General features: G+C 52.2%; 2 protein-coding genes across 2 annotated transcripts; both read left to right on the top strand.

Annotated features, from left to right (window-relative positions):
* The first annotated feature begins 465 nt into the window (after window positions 1–465).
* On the top strand, window positions 466–1,438 carry LOC146422013 (olfactory receptor 14J1-like). The gene has a single exon (XM_085046935.1). The coding sequence runs from the start codon at window positions 483–485 to the stop codon at window positions 1,413–1,415; it is 933 nt and encodes a 310-aa protein (XP_084903061.1). The 5' UTR covers window positions 466–482; the 3' UTR covers window positions 1,416–1,438.
* Window positions 1,439–8,531: 7,093 nt separating this feature from the next.
* Window positions 8,532–12,550, top strand: LOC146422012 (uncharacterized). The gene is made up of 2 exons (XM_085046882.1): window positions 8,532–9,774; window positions 12,429–12,550. Exons 1-2 carry the CDS (start codon window positions 8,532–8,534, stop codon window positions 12,548–12,550), a joined length of 1,365 nt encoding a protein of 454 aa, XP_084903008.1.
* Window positions 12,551–17,541: the final 4,991 nt, after the last annotated feature.

Genomic DNA, 17,541 nt, shown 5'->3' with positions numbered 1-17,541 from the left:
CGGGAGGGATAGAGCAGCTCCCCTCAGTCTGCACTAAGCCTCAGACAATCCTTCTGCCTCACTGGATTCTGTTGTCCCAGAGTGCAGCAGAATCTCCCATTCTGCCTTCTGCCATGCCCATCCCTTTGCTCTGGCAGTGCTGGTGCTGACAAGTTCCTGTGCCTTAGGAGTAGATTCCTCATCCAAGTTCAAACACCAGGACTGGTCCCTGCCCTCAATGTCCCCTGCACTGACTGGGGGAGCAGGGCTGACTCCCAGGTGTGCTGCTGGTAAAGGTCCAGCTCCTCACACAACATTGGTCAGCAGCACTCAGGGCTCCAGCAAACCAGGTGAAGGAAGAGCTCCTAGACAGAGACAGGGGGAAGGTGTTTAGTGGCAGGGAAGACTCTATGAGAAAGGGCTTTGACTTTTATATGAGAAATCTCCCCAGAACTCTCATTGTCTTTCCTCCATGAACAGGTTCCAATGCCCAGAGACAGAAAATGTCCAACAGCAGCTCCATCAGCCACTTCCTCCTCCTGCCATTCGCAGACACACGGCAGCTGCAGCTCCTGCACTTCTGCCTCTTCCTGGGCATCTCCCTGGCTGCCCTCCTGGCCAACAGCCTCATCATCAGCGCCATAGCCTGGAACCACCGCCTGCACACCCCCATGTTCTTCTTCCTGCTCAACCTGGCCCTCACTGACCTGGGCTCCATCTGCACCACTGTCCCCAAAGCCATGCACAATTCCCTCTGGGACACCAGGGACATCTCCTACACAGGATGTGTTGCACAGGTCTTTCTATGTGTCTTTTTCCTCGGATCAGAGCTTTCCCTCCTCACCATCATGAGCTATGACCGCTATGTGTCCATCTGCAAACCCCTGCACTATGGGACCCTCCTGGGCAGCAGAGCTTGTGCCCACATGGCAGCAGCTGCCTGGGCCAGTGGCTTTCTCAGTGCTCTGCTGCACACAGCCAATATATTTTCCCTGTCCCTGTGCCATGGCAATGCCCTGGGCCAGTTCTTCTGTGAAATCCCACACATCCTCAAGCTGTCCTGCTCACACTCCATCCTCAGAAAAACTGGGATTTCTGTGGTTGGTGCCTGTTTAGCTTTTGGTTGTTTTGTATTCATAGTTTTCTCCTATGTGCAGATCTTCAGGGCTGTGCTGAGGATCCCCTCTGAGCAGGGATGGCACAAAGCCTTTTCCACATGCCTCCCTCACCTGGCTGTGGTCTCCCTGTTTCTCAGCACTTGCATTTTTGCCTACCTGAAGCCTCCCTCCATCTCCTCCCCATCCCTGGATCTGGCAGTGTCAGTTCTGTACTCAGTGGTTCCTCCAGTACTGAACCCTCTCATCTACAGCCTGAGGAACCAGGAGCTCAAGGCTGCAGTGAGGAGACTGATGACTGGACGATTTCAGAGACATTAAACTGGTTGCCAATTTCTGCAAATCACTTGTTATATGAGTCATATTTGATTGTTCTTGTTGTTTGGTTGTGGGGTTTTTTCCCTTTGTTTTTTTTTTTAGCATCCACAAATAAAAGTCATTGTGCCATTTCTCATTTTGCTTCTCTCCCTCTTTGCTGTGACCCACAGTCTGTGTCAATGAGGAGCTGTGCTCTCAGTGGCTTTAAACAAGCTAAAGGATCTCCCAGCCAAGTTTTCACCAGAGATCCCCCTTTGTTCCCTTCTGTGGAGCTGCAGCAGCAATGTCTGTGTGCAGAGCTGGGGCAGATCAGGGGTGGCACAGCAGCTGTGCCAAGGAGCAGCAGCACTTGGTGTTGCCAGTGCTGCTCCCGTGCCACTGCCCCGCTGCCCTGCTGCCCCTCGTGTTGCTGTAGGGCCTGAGTGCTCTCGGGGTCGCTGCCAGTGCTGGGGGTGGCAGTGCCGGGGCTGCAGCAGGGACAGGCCATGGGCACTGTTGGGGCACAGCTGACGCCTCAGGGCAGGGCCTGGGGGCTCGAGGCTCCTTGCCCAGGCTCTCTCCAGAACACGCCCAGGCCAATGCTGAGCAGAGAAAACCCCCGTGAGCAGCTGCAGGGTGGCCATGGGCAGGCTGGGGGCAAACAGCATGGCTGGGGCTCTGCAAGGTCCCTGGGGGAGCCGGGAAGGAGCAGCAGAGCAGGGGCTGATCCATCCCCTGTTGGGATGGGTGATACCATCTCAGGAACTGCTGAGGAGCTGAGTGGTTCCAACACAGCAGAACCCCACTGGTGGAAGCCTTCTTAGTCCTCCCCCCTGGAGAACACGATGGTTCCTCCCCAAATTATGTAAATCCCCCCAGCTGTAACCTAACCCTTGATCCCATGCCTTCCTCCTCCCAGTGGTTGTGGTGTTCCCCCCGCCTCCTCTCCCCTGACCCTCCAGCCGCCCCTTTAAATGTAGACGGCTGGGGTGCCTCGTCCTCTTTTGGCCCTGGAACCCTTCAGAATAAACCTCTGGAACCTCCGGCTGACTGAGCGCTCTGAATTCTTTGTCTCTGGTAACGCACGAGTTATCCAACTCCGTGGGTGAGTGAGAATATGTGCCTTACACCGGCACGGGTGTGAGAAGGGCTTTTCTGTACAGCACCAGGCAGTGCTGACTGGAGTGATCTCTTGATAGCTCAGAGACACTTTCGGTAAACGCAGAGGCCTGGTTCCACCCCTCCTCCCCCTTCGCGTTAAGTGGCGCTCGATACAGGGACCTGAAAAATCCCTGAAAGTGTCTCGGAAGGCTTTATGCCATAGATGTCACGATCGGAGCAGCTACTTCCCTCGAAAACAGGTCTAAGTTTTATTAGATCTGTTTAAAGAGGCAGCTGAGAAATCTCCGTTTGTCTGGGACAGGAGATATCGGCCAAACCAGAGAACCACGCCGAAATTTCTTTTACACTCTCGGAAGCCTCGAGGTGGTAAGTGAGGCTTTGCTGGGGTGAATTCTTCTCTTGTTTTTCTCCTTAATTTTTTTTCTTTCGGTGTTGGGAAGAATTTATTTGGGGAATATGGGTGGGAAGTTAACCCGTCCTCAATCAGAGCTTTATACCTCCCTTAAAACTACTCTTAAGTCAGATAATTCCCAGTTCTCTAAGGGAAATTTAAAATGTTTTGTTCGCTGGATTTTTAACATCTTTCCAAATGTTTCTGTAGCTACTGTTCAATCTCTTAGCTTTTGGGATAAAATCGGACACGAGCTGACTGTTCTCACACAGGCTGGGGATCGAAAGGTTGCTAATTTTCTCCCTTTGTTTGTAGTGATTTATAAGTCTGTTAAGAACGCCAAGACTGAAACAGTTCTGTCTAAAAATTCAGATCTCTCTCGTGCTGCCTCCCCTGTGTCTGTCCCCTCCCCCGCTGTCCCCAAACCCTCGGAACCCCAGGGGGGAGGAGCGCTCTCTCCCCTATCCCCTGCTCCAGCCGGGTCTGGCCAGCCCGGCTCGAGCCTGTCCCTCACCCTCTTCCCAGCTCCCCAAAACCTCCCTACCTTGACTCCATGTTTCTCACGGGACGGCACAAACCACGCGTTACCCCCCCCTGCCGCGGGTCCATGTGGCGCGGACCACGTGGAGCTACAAGCTAGCATGCCTGATCCTTATCAGCTTAAACTTCCCGGGCTGGCATCGGCCCCGCCCCTTGCATCATCGGGTATTCCTGCGCCGGGTTCACCCCCCCCCGCGGTGTCGGGTGTCGGTCCTGCGTCAGCCCTGCCCCCCGCGGGGAGCTCCCATCCCAGCGCGGGTCCCTCCCTCGTTCACCCCCCCCTCCCCTGCGGTGCTACTCCTGCAGCCCCGCTCCTCCCCGGTTCCCACGGCAACGGAGCCGGCCAGCGACAGAGGAAGAGCCAGCCCCGCCGGCACCGGCGTCGGGCTGCCTGCTCTTCTTCGGATGAGGAAAGCAGCGATTCTGAAGAGGATCCCTGGCTTGATATACGCAGACAAGCAGCACACGAGGGGCACTGGGAATTAGCCAACAAAATTTCTGTCACTGCTGCTCCAGTCCATTATAATAGAGCTGGAGGGAACCCCCGCTGGGATGCCCTCCCATATGCACAGATAAAAGAGATGTGCAAGGCAGGGAAGGATTTTGGGCGTAACTCCCCTTACTTTAAGAACCTACTCCAAGCTACCTTTGCTGCGAATGTACTGGTCCCATATGATATAAAAAATCTTATGGCATGCCTTCTGTCACCTAGAGAATACATGCTGTGGGACAAAACTTGGAGAAAACAATTAAAAGACCTCCTCCAGGTATATCACAGAGATCCCAACAGGGCTCACATAACACTAGATGATCTTTGCGGGGAAGGAAACCTGGTTAAACCCCAAGATCAAGCGAGACAATTGCCTGAACTGATTTTAGAAGATATCAAAAGAGAGGCTGACAGAGCTTTGCTCTCAACCCCCTCGGATTCCACTCCCTCTCTGAATTTCTCCACTATAAAACAAACTATCGATGAGTCCTTTATAAAATTCTTCGATAGACTAAAAGAGTCAGTTGAAAAGCAAGTTGGGAATCCAGAAGCCCAAAAGGAGCTGCTGTGTGCATTAGCTATGGCGAATGCTAATGAGAGTTGTAAAAAAGTCCTCCAGGCACTCCCACTAGACCCACCTCCTACCCTCGATCAGATGATTGAGGCTTGCACCAAATTAGCATCTCCTGAGGCAACAATAGCCCAAGCTGTTTCAAAAGGGGTAGCAGAAGCACTAGCAGCTTCTCAGAAACCCCCACGGAGATGTTATAATTGTGGGAGTTTTGAACACATTGCCAAAGACTGCCCTAAACCAAAGCGTGTTAAGAGAAATACTAACAATAATACTGAAGCTGTGCCCCCAGGCTGTCCCTGCCAGCATCACCATCAGAAGGACCAGGGAAACGGACAGTGAAGCGCGGCACGGCTCCGCGCCAGGACAAAAATTCTACAGCCGTCTCTCCCTGCCCTGCCACCCCTGCCATAGATGATAACAGCACACCACACAGCGGAACGGACAAGAGACTCTGTCTTGTAAGTACTGATACACACCACTTCCGCAATGGAAATCAACAACACATATATGTGGGCTTTGAAAAACCTTTTGACAGGACTGTGGACATTCTAGTAGTCGGGGACACTAAGCATGGTCCACTTGAACTTTTTATTTTACCTGAGGTGCACAAAATAGACCCCAATGGACAAGTACAAATTTCTGTCTCCTGTAACAACACTCCCTGGTTTCTATCAAAGGGTCAGGTGGTAGCACAAGCTATCATACTACCTGAAAACCACCCCAGGTGCCACAGAACACCTTCCATATGGTGGGCAGAAGTTGTAGGCGCAGACAAGCCCATGATGCATTGTAAACTACACAATGATAAATCCACTGCTTACCTGACGGGGATGGTAGACACAGGGGCCGATGTAACCATCATTTCTCGAGCGGAATGGCCCCAGGACTGGAAGACCAAACCAGCAGGCGGCAGAATCACAGGCATAGGAGGGTCAGCAACTTCCCAGAGGAGTACAAATAATATCATCATAGAAAGCCCTGAAGGTCACACAGCCACCATCCGCCCGTATGTAATTGACTCTGGTTTTACCCTCTGGGGCAGAGATCTCCTTACCCAGTGGGGGACTCAGCTGGTAATCCCACCTCCATCTCAGGATTTTTAGTTGGGGCCACTGGGGTGCACTCCACCCCGCCCCTAACCTGGAAGACAAGCGACCCCGTGTGGGTGACCCAGTGGCCCTTAAGCACAGAGAAGCTCAGCGCTTTAGAATCCCTAGTAGAAGAACAGCTCGCCAAAGGTCATATTGTACCATCTAATAGCCCTTGGAACTCCCCTGTCTTTGTCATACGGAAACCTGGAAAAGACAAATGGAGGCTCCTCCAAGACCTCAGGAAAATCAATGAAGTCATTGAAGATATGGGACCCCTACAGCCTGGCCTGCCCTCGCCCTCAATGCTTCCTAGGAATTGGAAGCTTGCTGTCATTGACATTAAGGACTGTTTCTTCACAATCCCCCTACACCCAAGTGATGCTCCTCGGTTTGCTTTCTCCGTGCCATCCCTAAACCAGGAAGCCCCCCAGCGCAGATACCACTGGTGTGTGTTACCCCAGGGTATGAAAAATTCTCCAACTATTTGCCAATGGTACGTGGCTCGCGTCCTGTCCCCCATCCGCAAAGAGTTTGCACGTTCTATCATTCTCCACTACATGGATGATGTGTTAATTTGTGCACCAAATGATAAATACCTGAACTTAACTCTAGAAAAAACTATTCAGGCCATTGAGAAAGCAGGGTTTGAGATCCAGCAGGAAAAGATTCAGCGTACCTGCCCGTGGACCTACCTGGGACTCCGCATCAGCGAACGGACCATCGTACCCCAGCAGCTCACCATCAAAGACAACCCAAAGACACTCCGGGACTTGCACCAACTGTGTGGTTCTATAAACTGGATTCGTCCTCTGCTGGGAATTACTACGCAAGACCTTGCTCCGCTGTTTAACCTCCTGAAAGGCTGTGACCACCTGGACTCGCCCCGAGTCATCACAGAGGAGGCCCGGGAATCCATTGCTAAGGTACAGCTTGCCCTGTCTTCTCGCCAAGCCCATCGGACAAGTCCTGAGTTGCCTTTTAATTTCATCGTTCTGGGTGAGTCACCTAGGCTGTATGGACTGATTTTTCAATGGGACACTGCACAAAAAGACCCACTTCTTATAATTGAGTGGATTTTCTTACCACATCAGCCGCTCAAAACCATAACAACAAGAAAGGAACTAGTGGCTCAACTAATTATGAGAGCCAGAGCACGCCTCCGTACCCTTGCAGGGTGTGATTTCACCTGCATCTATCCGTCATTGGAAAGTGAATCCTTAGCAAACTTACTCCAAACAAATGAACACCTTCAAGTTGCTCTGGATAGTTATCCAGGCAAGATTTCAAATCATCATCCAAAACACAAATTATTCAATTCGGCTTTTCATTTGGCCCCAAAAGAACTCCAAAGTCGAACCCCTCTCAAGGCTCTAACTGTTTTTACAGATGGCTCCGGGAAATCCCATAAGTCAGTCGTGACTTGGAAACATCCCGAAACGCAAGTGTGGGAGCATGATATCCAAATAATTGAAGGCTCACCGCAAATTGCGGAACTTGCGGCTGCTGTTAGAGCTTTTGAGATGTTCGAAGAACCTATTAATCTGGTAACAGATTCAGCTTATGTAGCTGGAGTAGTCGCCAGAGCAGAACATGCCTGGCTAAAAGAAGTGTCAAATCCTAAATTGTATAAACTGCTCTCAAAACTTGTTTTTCTGCTGTCCCACAGAAAGCAGCCGTTCCATGTGATGCATGTAAGGTCACACACCGATCTCCCTGGACCAGTTGCTGAAGGGAATCGGAGGGCAGACGCTCTAGCTATGCCGGTGAAAGCTCCTAACATTCCAGACACCTTTGCTCAGGCAAAGCTGAGCCATCAATTTTACCATCAGAATGTACCAGCACTGATGAGAATGTTTAAATTACCCCGAAACCAGGCAAGGGCAATTGTAGCAACCTGTCCTAGCTGTCAGAGCTACCAAGTGCCATCCTTAGGGTCTGGAGTTAACCCCCGGGGTCTGGGTAGCTGTGAAGTTTGGCAAACGGATGTAACCCATGTCCCCCAGTTTGGCAGATTGAAATATGTGCACGTTTCTGTGGACACATTTTCTGGAGCTGTTTTTGCATCTGCCCATGCAGGAGAAAAGGCAAGAGATGTTATACAGCACTTTCTCCTTGCTTTTGCTACCCTGGGCGTTCCTGCTGAGATAAAAACTGACAACGGTCCAGCTTACATCTCTAACAAACTTCAAGAGTTTTTTAGCTCATGGGGCATCAAACACATTACAGGTATCCCCCACTCCCCCACAGGACAATCCATAGTTGAGAGGACCCACCAGACAATTAAGAGGGTCCTAGACCAACAGCGGGGAGGATCAGAACTCAATTCTCCCATTATGAGACTCTGCAAAGCCCTTTTTACAATAAATTTCTTAAACAGTTCGTTTGAAGAGCCTGACCCCCCTGTGTTCCGGCATTTTACCAATTCGACCCAAGCCAAATTAAAAGAACAACCACCAGTGTTAATCAAAGATCCAGAAAGCCATCAAATATCAGGCCCTTTTTCACTAATTGTATGGGGGAGGGGATATGCTTGTGTTTCCACACCTTCAGGACCCAAGTGGATACCAGGAAAATATGTAAAGCCCTACCTCCGACCGTCAGTGACAGCTCCTGAGCAGGCGAAAGATGACACACCAGACACTGACAAAGAAACTCCAGACAAAGAAACCAGTGCCGCTTGGAGAAGATGTCGGCGCAAGATTCCAGCCACGTGAACAGCTATTTGTGCCTCCTTCAAGCAGTTCCCCAAACCCACAAATCCCTTATCTGTTACCCTCATGTGTTTCCCTAACCCACAACCTTATTACCTGTGTCTTATGACAAAAAGGGGGGATGAGGGGGAAAAAAGAAAGAAGTAACAGAAAACCATCTTTTAATGATTTTTGCTTGAAATCCCACAGAAAAAAGGACTACCTATACCTCTCTTACCACCATGCCTGTAATTGCCTACCTCTGCATTCTCCTGACCTCCTGCATCCTGTTACCACCAGAGGTTCTCGCATGGATTGTCCCTCAGCCAAAGACCAATATGTGGGTTACATTGGCAAAGGCACTCCAGCAAGACCATATGTGCCTGTCTATGGGCAGCGTCAGTGACCCACTTTCATCATGCCTGGTGGGGATCCCTCTCCACAAAGATGAACTGCCTTTTGCAAATGAGGTGCTCCCCCAGAAAGAAGCTTGGGAGAAATGGGTAAGCACACTGGCAACAGCACCAGAGGAACCCCACGAATTACTACTATTGGGGTCCTCCCAGGCTACCCTTTGCCTCAAGTTTGTCTTCAGCCCGAAAAGAGGGATGGCATTATCCTGGTCAGAACACCAGAAATTAAGTCATAGTAGAAAAGCAACACCCCAGGGAAAAGTTTACTCTGTCAGTAATTGGTGTCAGGATAAAAAGGTCATCCCAACAGAGTCATCTGCACACCCCAAAATGCTGCCCAAAGGTATGTTCCTGATTTGTGGGAATCAGGCGTGGTCTGGAATCCCATCCCAGCTCCAAGGGGGACCGTGCACTCTTGGCAGGCTTTCTGTACTAGCACCCAACAAAACCCAAATTCTGCATTGGAAAAGCCATACTCGATTGGCCCGCCAAAAAAGAAATATACAACAATTAGATCCTAATTGTGATAGCGAAATTATCAATTGGTCATTGTCTAAAAGGATTGCTGCATCATTTTTCCTGCCTGGAGTAGCAGCAGCAAAAGCCTTAGGTGAACTTAGCCACCTTGAGTGCTGGCTCGGAAAGCATGCTAACCTAACCTCGAGTGCCCTCTCTCAGCTTCTTGAAGATGAAGAAACCACCAGGCATGCAACACTGCAAAACAGAGCACCCATCGATTTTCTTTTATTGGCCCATGGACATGGCTGTGAGGAATTCGAAGGACTGTGTTGCTTTAACCTGTCATCTCATAGCCAGAGCATCCACGCGACGATACAGAAAATAAAGGATCAAATCAAAGAACTGAAGACAGAAAAAGAAACAGACTGGATTGGCAATCTTTTCGGACAGTGGGGACTTCAAGGATGGCTAGCATCCTTAGTCAAAACTGGACTGTGGGTGATCCTAATAATTTTCCTTGTTCTAAGCTTGTTCGGTTGCCTCAAGAAGTGTTTAACTAAGCAAGTAGGGGAGGCCTTTCCTTTAAATAAAGAAGGGGGAGTTGTTGGGATGGGTGATACCATCTCAGGAACTGCTGAGGAGCTGAGTGGTTCCAACACAGCAGAACCCCACTGGTGGAAGCCTTCTTAGTCCTCCCCCCTGGAGAACACGATGGTTCCTCCCCAAATTACGTAAATCCCCCCAGCTGTAACCTAACCCCTGATCCCATCCCTTCCTCCTCCCATTGGTTGTGGTGTTCCCCCCGCCTCCTCTCCCCTGACCCTCCAGCCGCCCCTTTAAATGTAGACGGCTGGGGTGCCTCGTCCTCTTTTGGCCCTGGAACCCTTCAGAATAAACCTCTGGAACCTCCGGCTGACTGAGCGCTCTGAATTCTTTGTCTCTGGTAACGCACGAGTTATCCAACTCCGTGGGTGAGTGAGAATATGTGCCTTACACCGGCACGGGTGTGAGAAGGGCTTTTCTGTACAGCACCAGGCAGTGCTGACTGGAGTGATCTCTCAATAGCTCAGAGACACTTTCGGTAAACGCAGAGGCCTGGTTCCACCCCTCCTCCCCCTTCGCGTTAATCCCCACTGCGCTGGACAGCCCAGGGCAGCGTCCCAGAGCGTCCTCATGGAGCTGCCAACAACATCCCCCCCTTGGCAGCCCTGGCCTCTCCCCCAGCTCCCAGAGCTGCTTGATCCTTCCAGGCAGAGACACGGCAGCACTGGCTCAGGAGCCCTGTTTGCATTGCACACAGCAGGCGTGAGCACCCCATGCTGTTAGTGTGGGGAGATGAACCTGAGTGAGCACAAACACCATCAGCCCTGGGGGCAAGCAAGGGCTGGGGATGGGAGGGAAACCACTCAGGTTTGTTGTGACCTCAGAAGTCAGCCAGAAAGTTTATTCCCATGAGCTGTGAGTTTCCTATCCCACTGCAGACATTGTTGCTCAGAGCCAGGGCTGCCTGGCAGCCACCCCCAAAGAGCCCTGAGCATTTCCTTTGCTTCACCTTTGCTTTCTTTCCTCTTTCCTGCTCCACATTTCTTCCTCTTGCCCATCCCTGTCCTCTCCCCTGCAAACAGCCCATCCCTGTTTGCCCTTTCCTCTCTGGCCCCACTCCCCATTTCAGTTCCTGACTTGGCACCATGGGAACATCCCTTGGTGAGCAGGATCATCCTACAAGTGCTTCATGAATTGTCTGCAGGGTCCTGCAGTGCCTCGTGCTGTTCCCTTGCCAGAGGCAGCACAGGCCAGGGGGCACATCTGGACTGCTGTGTGTGGCTGTGAGGCTCCCTGTTGTGGGGCAGTGAGGAGGAGCTGGAGAGGCTCTGCAGGACTGAGAGGATGGGCTTTGGGGCCTGTGGGGAGAAGCTGAGGGCCATGGGCTGCTGGACCTTCTGAAGAGGAGGCCCAGGGCTCATCCTGCAGCTGCTTCAAGGGTGCTTTCAGAGAATCACAGAATCAAGGAGGTTGGAAAAGACCTTTGAGATCATCAAGTCCAACCTGTGACCTAACAGCACCTTGTCTGCCCTGAGCCTCCTCTTCTCCAGGATAAACAACCCCAGCTCCAAACTCAGCCACTCCTCACAGCACTTGTGTTCCAGATCCTTCCCCAGCCTTGTTGCCCTTCTCTGGACACACTCCAGCCCCTCAATGTCCTTCCTAAACTGGGGGCCCAGAACTGGACACAGCACTCGAGGTGAGGCCTCACCAGTGCCGAGTACAGGGGAAAAATCACTGCCCTGCTCCTGCTGGCCACACCATTCCTGATCCAGGCCAGGTGCCATTGGCCTCCTTGGCCACCTGGCCACACTGCTGGCTCATGTCCAGCCTGCTGTCCTTCAGTGCCCCCAGGTCCCTTTCTGCCTGGACACTGTCCAGCCACTCTGTCCCCAGCCTGTAGCACTGCTGGGGTTGTTGTGGCCAGAGTGCAGGACCTGGCACTTGGTCTTGTTAAAGCTGACATTGCTGGATTTGGCCCCTGGATCCAGCCTGTCCAGGTCCCTGTGCAGAGCCCTCCTGCCCTCCAGCAGATCCACACTCACACCCAGCTGAGTTGGTTTCACCACAATTCCATGATGCACTAGTGTTTCACAATGGCCTCCCTGATTTCATGAGTCTCCATAGCATTCTGATGGCTCCTTGGTTCCCCAAGGCCCTGCAGTGTCACAATGCCCCCTTGGTTCCATGAGGTCTCACAGGTCAGCAATGATCTCCTTGGTTCCACAGTACCAAAATGGCCTCTTGGTTTCTCGGGGCACCATTGTATTCTTCATTCATGTGTCAAAATTGTATTCTTCATTCCACGAGTCCACACAATGTAACAACCACCCCTGTGTTATGAGGTGCTGCAGTGTCACAGTGCTCTCTGTGCCTCCACGTGGCTCCACTTAGTAACACTTGGCCCTTGGTTCCACGGGGCCCTGCAGTCTCACAATGGCCCCATCATTGAACAAGGCCACACAGTGTCACAATGGTCTTCCTTATTCCTTTTAGCCCACAGTGTCACAGTGGCTTCCTGTTTCCATGAGTCCCCAGAGTGCCACAATGGCTTCTGGGACCCCTGGTTACACTGGATCCTGAAGTGTCACAATGGCCCTTTGGTTCAGCAAGGCCCCACAGTGTCACAGTGGCCTTTGTGGTTCCACAAGGACCCAAAATGTCACAATGGCCCCTTGGCTCTATGATGCCATGCATTACACAGTGTCACTTTCGTCCTCTTAGTTCCACAAGACCCCACAGTGTCACAACGGTCTCTTGCTTCCCTGGGGCCCTGCAATGTCACAAATACCACAGAATCGTCCAGGTTGGAAAAGACCTTTGAGATCATCAAGTTCAACATTTGAACCAACACCGCCTTGTCACCCAGACCATGGCACTGAGTGCTACATCCAGTCTTAAACACCTCCAGGGATGGTGACTCCACCACCTTCCTGGCCAGCCCATTCCAATGCCCAATCACTCTTTCTGTGTAGAACCTCTTCCTAATGTCCAGCCTAAATCTCCCCCAGCACAGTTTAAGGCTGTCCCCTCGGTTCCTCTCACTGTTTGCCCAGGAGAAGACACTGATCCCCATCTGGGTGGGTGCAAAACCTTCTGGAGGGTAGGAGGGCTCTGCAGAGGGACCTGGACAGGCTGGATCCAGGGGCCAAATCCAACAATGTGAGATTTAACCAGACCAAGTGCCAGGTCCTGCACTTTGGCCACAACAACCCCTGCAGTGCTACAGGCTGGGGACAGAGTGGCTGGACAGTGGCCAGGCAGAAAGGGACCTGGGGGCACTGATGGACAGCAGGCTGGACATGAGCCAGCAGTGTGGCCAGGTGGCCAAGGAGGCCAATGGCAGCTGGCCTGGATCAGGAATGGTGTGGCCAGCAGGAGCAGGGCAATGATTCTTCCCCTGTACTCGGCACTGGTGAGGCCTCACCTCGAGTGCTGTGTCCAGTTCTGGGCCCCCAGTTTAGGAAGGACATTGAGGGGCTGGAGTGTGTCCAGAGAAGGGCAACAAGGCTGGGGAAGGGTCTGGAACACAAGTGCTGTGAGGAGTGGCTGAGTTTGGAGCTGGGGTTGTTTATCCTGGAGAAGAGGAGGCTCAGGGCAGACCTCATCACTCTCTACAACTCCCTGACAGGAGGCTGCAGCCAGGTGGGCTTTGGGCTCTGTTCCCAGGGAACAGGGGACTGGATGAAAGGAAATGTCTCAACCTGTGCTACAGGAAGTTTAGGCTGGACATTAGGAAGAATATCTTCACAGAAAGGGTCATTGGGCATTGGAAGGGGCTGCCCAAGGAGGTGGTGGAGTCACTGTCCCTGGAGCTGTTTAGGGAAAGACAGCATGTGGCACTTATAGCCACAATCTGATGACAAGGTGGTATTAGGTCATAGGTTGGACTTGATGGCCTCAAAGGTATTTTCCAACCTGGTTAATACTGTGGTTCTGTGATTGTGTCCCTAGGGCAGCAGGAGCTCCCTGAGCTGAGCATCTCCTGAGCATTCCAGAGCCAGAGTTGCTGTCCCTGACCTCCAGTGCCTCAAGTTTCTGCTGCAGGGCCAGACAGGGCTGGGCTGCTCTGCAGGGCTGCAGATGGGACATGGATTTCAGTGCTGGGAGATGGAGAGAAGGAGCAGATTCCAGCAAGGCTGTGCCTGGGACAGCTTGGGTGCCACAGGAGCTTTAGCAGGGTGTGGGAAGAAGGCAGGAGTTGGGAACCCACAGGAATTGGCCATTGCTCAGCCAAACACAGCTTTTTGTCTGAAGCATCAACAAGGGAGGACAGAGGGACATGAGGAAAGCTTTGGGAGCTCCCAGGGTCAGAGGGAGGTGGGGAAATGGGGCAGTGGGTAAAGTCTGCAAGGGAAGCAGCACAGGCCTAGGCCAGGGGAGGAGAGCTGCAGTTGGGGTGACCAAAGGCCTTGGAGGGGCTGGGACCACCCCCTGCCAGCAGCAATGACATTTGTGTCCCCTGGCTGTGGCTGCTGTCCCTGCCACTGAGGCCCATGAGAAGACACCAGTTCCTTGCAGCCCCAGGGCTTGTGGCCTCCTCCCCCAGCCCACAGGGCTTTGCAGGGCTCCTGCTGCTCTCCTGCCCTCACCATCCCACACCCCACATCCCACTGCTCCGGGAGAGCCACGAGCATCCTGTGAGGCCACCGATCCCCATTGCCAGGGCATGGGGGTCAGGCCTTGGCTGTCCTGCTTGGCCAAGCCCAGGCAGGGCTTTCACAGCCACATTGCAGAGTTCATTTCCCACCTGGAGCCGCTGGTGCCTCTGAGTTCTGCTTCCCCAGCCCCAGGGATGCTCTCCTTGGCTGCTCATTGCCCCCATGGTCTCTTGGCAGGGATGGCCTCAGTGAGGGCTGCTGACCTCCTCAGCAACCTGGAGGCTGCTGCTGAATTTTCCTTTTCCAGAAGCTTGTTCAGCCTTCAGCTCTTCACTTCAGGAATTCAGTGCCAAAGGGCTCATCATCATTCAAAACACCCTAAATAGACAAGCCCCTGGGAATCACTTAGGTCTTCAATTGTTTTGTGGTTAATTGTACAGGTTTCAGAAGTATATTGGCAGTGAATATACTGTATTTAAAACAATGCAGAGAGAATTGTTTGGATCTGTTCAATTTTCTTTTCCTATTTATAGACTGATATCAGCAATATCCAATTGGTATTGATCCCCAGCATCTCCTGATGTAGTTTGAATAGATATGAAAATTAAGACACTTTATGGCTGACAATCAATCAGATTTTGTCCCTAACCCCCACCCCACCACTTCCTGTCGCTGTTGAGCAGCTAGCAGAGTAATGAATGCATCGGGTTCAGTGGCAAGAAGGAATGACCTTTATTGTTTTGATTTCATCACATTTATAAAGTTCTCAAAAGTCACCCAGATTGGTTAGTTAGAAGCTTTCTCCCAAGCTTGATTGGCCAGGCCTGCACTGTCCAAGTTCTGGGACACTGTTCCAAAACATCCAAACTTTATCTTTATTTACAAAAACACAAAAAAACTTCCCATGAAAAAAACTGTGCTAGCCACAACTTCCCTCATCCAATCCCTGGGACACAGAGCAGCCTTGTGCAAATCTCAGCTTCCTCCACTCCAGGCTGCACCTGCAGCTTTCAGCTCCTTGGCACAAACTCCCAGCTGCTTTCCTTGGAGAAGGAGCTGCCTGAGACACAGAGGGATGTTCATTTATTATCAGCAAACAGTGGCAAGGGAATGCAGAGCTCCATAAAAGACAGAAGTCCAGCCCAAGGAGTGCTGGGCAATGGAGTCACATCCAGGGGTGTCCCCAGGGCTCAGGACTGGGGCCACTTCAGTTAAATCTCTTTATTGCTGATCTGGATGAGGGCACCGAGGGCACCCTCAGTCAGTTGCCAGGTGACCCCAAGCTGGGTGGGAGTGTGGCTGTGCTGGAGGGCAGGAAGCTCTGCAGAGTGATCTGGACAGGCTGCAGCCATGGGCCCAGGACAATTGGATGAGGTTCAGCAAGGCCAAGGGCAGTGTCCTGCCCTGGAGTCACAACCACACCAAATCCCTGGCCGTGCCCTGGCCCTGATCCCCACAGCCTGTCCTGTTTGCTTCATCCCTCCATTGCCAGGGACTTTGTGGGACAAGGGAGCTCTGCTCCGGGGATGGAGGGAGGTGCAAGTGCAACCACTGGAGTGGGAACCACAAGTGATCAGGTTTGTGTCCTTTGGGGTCAGGAGCTGCTGAGACTCAGAGGCAAAGAAAGTTTCTCTTCATGGCCAAGAAACAGAAGTTGAACATGACTCATTTTAATAACCATCACAGCTCTTCCCTCAGCTCTGTGCAACATCCCAGCAGCATCTGACGTGTCCACCACTCACAAGGGAATTCTATACAAAATCAGTTTTAGACAAAGATGATGCTGTCACAGATATTAACAGAGTTAAGTAGTATCACAATGCTGTGCCTGGACTGGGGGTAAAACAGCTGGGACAATGCTCTGTTTGCAAAGCTGTCAGTGGTGGATGGACAAGGAGGATCTGGTTGCTTTTGGTGTTGAGGAAATGCTGAAACCAGTCTGACTCATCTGATTTCCTTCTGTCCTGTCCTGGCTGAACCTCCCCTCTTTCCCCTCCCACCCATTGTCTTTTGTCTCCCACCAGGCACCCTGGTGAAGAGCCTGGCTCTGTGTACTCCATCACCTCCTGGCTGGCACTGCCAGGCTGGGATGAGGAGCCCCTCAGCCTTCCCTTCTCTGGCTGGACAAGCCCAGCTCCCTCAGCCTCTCCTCACAGCCAAAGGGCTCCAGCCCCACCTTGGAGGCTCTTCACTGACCCTGCTGCAGCTGCCAGACATCTTTCCTGCCCTGGGGAACACAAACCAAGCCACAGTGACCTGGAGAATCCACGTCCTTGATGTCCTTCCTGGTCACACAGCCCCAGCCCCCTTGTCTCCATGTTTGGCTCTGGGGGTTTGTTTGTGGAACATCCTCTGGGAAAGGCTGCAGCACTGGGGGGAAAAAGGACCTGGGGGGACAGGGGACCCCACTGTGCAGGGGCAGCATGGGGGACTTCTCTGGGGAGAGACTGTGAGAGGGGGTTGGGGTGGAGTGACCTCCCCAGTGTCCCTACACAGCCCCCTGTGATGTCACACACGGTGGCTCTGTGATGTCATAAAGCCACCCTGTGATGCCACACAGCCACCTCAATGTCACAGTCTTCCCTGGGATGTCACAGTCACCTCTACAATGTTGTAGATGCTCGACTGTTGCTGTTGAGCCGCTAGCAGAGAAGGAAAGCCCCGATTCTCAGCGTGGCATAGAAAAAAGTACTTTATTGTTTGAATCCACCATATATATAGAGTTTTCAAAGGTCACCCAGATTGGTCAGTCAGAAACCTCCCCTCAGGCCTGATTGGCCAGGCCTGCACTGTCCAAATCTCGAGACAGTGTTTTAATAACATCCAAAATTTATCTTTGTTTAGAAAACACAAAAAGAATTCTCATGGGAAAGACCTGTGCTAGCCACACTCGACAGATAACACACTCCGTGATGTCATGGCCCCTCTGTGACCTCACACGACCCATTCTGTGATGTCACACCCTCCCTTTCTGACATCACAGCTGCTCTGTGGCTCTATGACACAGCCACAGTGGTGCTGCTATGACACAGCCCCCTCTGGGACATCACACAGCCTCTCTGGGACATCACAGCTGGTCTGTGACCTCACAGTCCCTCTCTGGAATGTCCCCTAGTGTCACCTTTGGGGCAGGATGGACAGGTGGCCTCCAGGCATATTTGGCCCCCTCTGTCTGCAGCCCCCAGTGCCCAGCAGTGGCCAGCAGCTCCCACAGGCTGCAGAACCTCCGTGCCACC

This window comes from Lichenostomus cassidix, unplaced genomic scaffold (assembly GCF_008360975.1).
Source record: "Lichenostomus cassidix isolate B80296 unplaced genomic scaffold, HeHo_3.0 HiC_scaffold_46, whole genome shotgun sequence".
Classification (NCBI taxonomy): Eukaryota; Metazoa; Chordata; class Aves; order Passeriformes; family Meliphagidae; genus Lichenostomus; species Lichenostomus cassidix.
Note: the sequence above shows the minus strand (reverse complement) of the source record. Positions and strands in the feature narration are given on the sequence as shown.

Coding starts and splice junctions, on each gene's coding strand:
- LOC146422013 (XM_085046935.1), top strand. CDS start 483: ATGTCCAACAGCAGCTCCATCAGCCACTTCCTCCTCCTGCCATTCGCA.
- LOC146422012 (XM_085046882.1), top strand. CDS start 8,532: ATGCCTGTAATTGCCTACCTCTGCATTCTCCTGACCTCCTGCATCCTG. Junction 9,775..12,428: donor AGGGGGAGTTGTTGGGATGG/GTGATACCATCT, acceptor TCGTCCTCTTAG/TTCCACAAGACCCCACAGTG.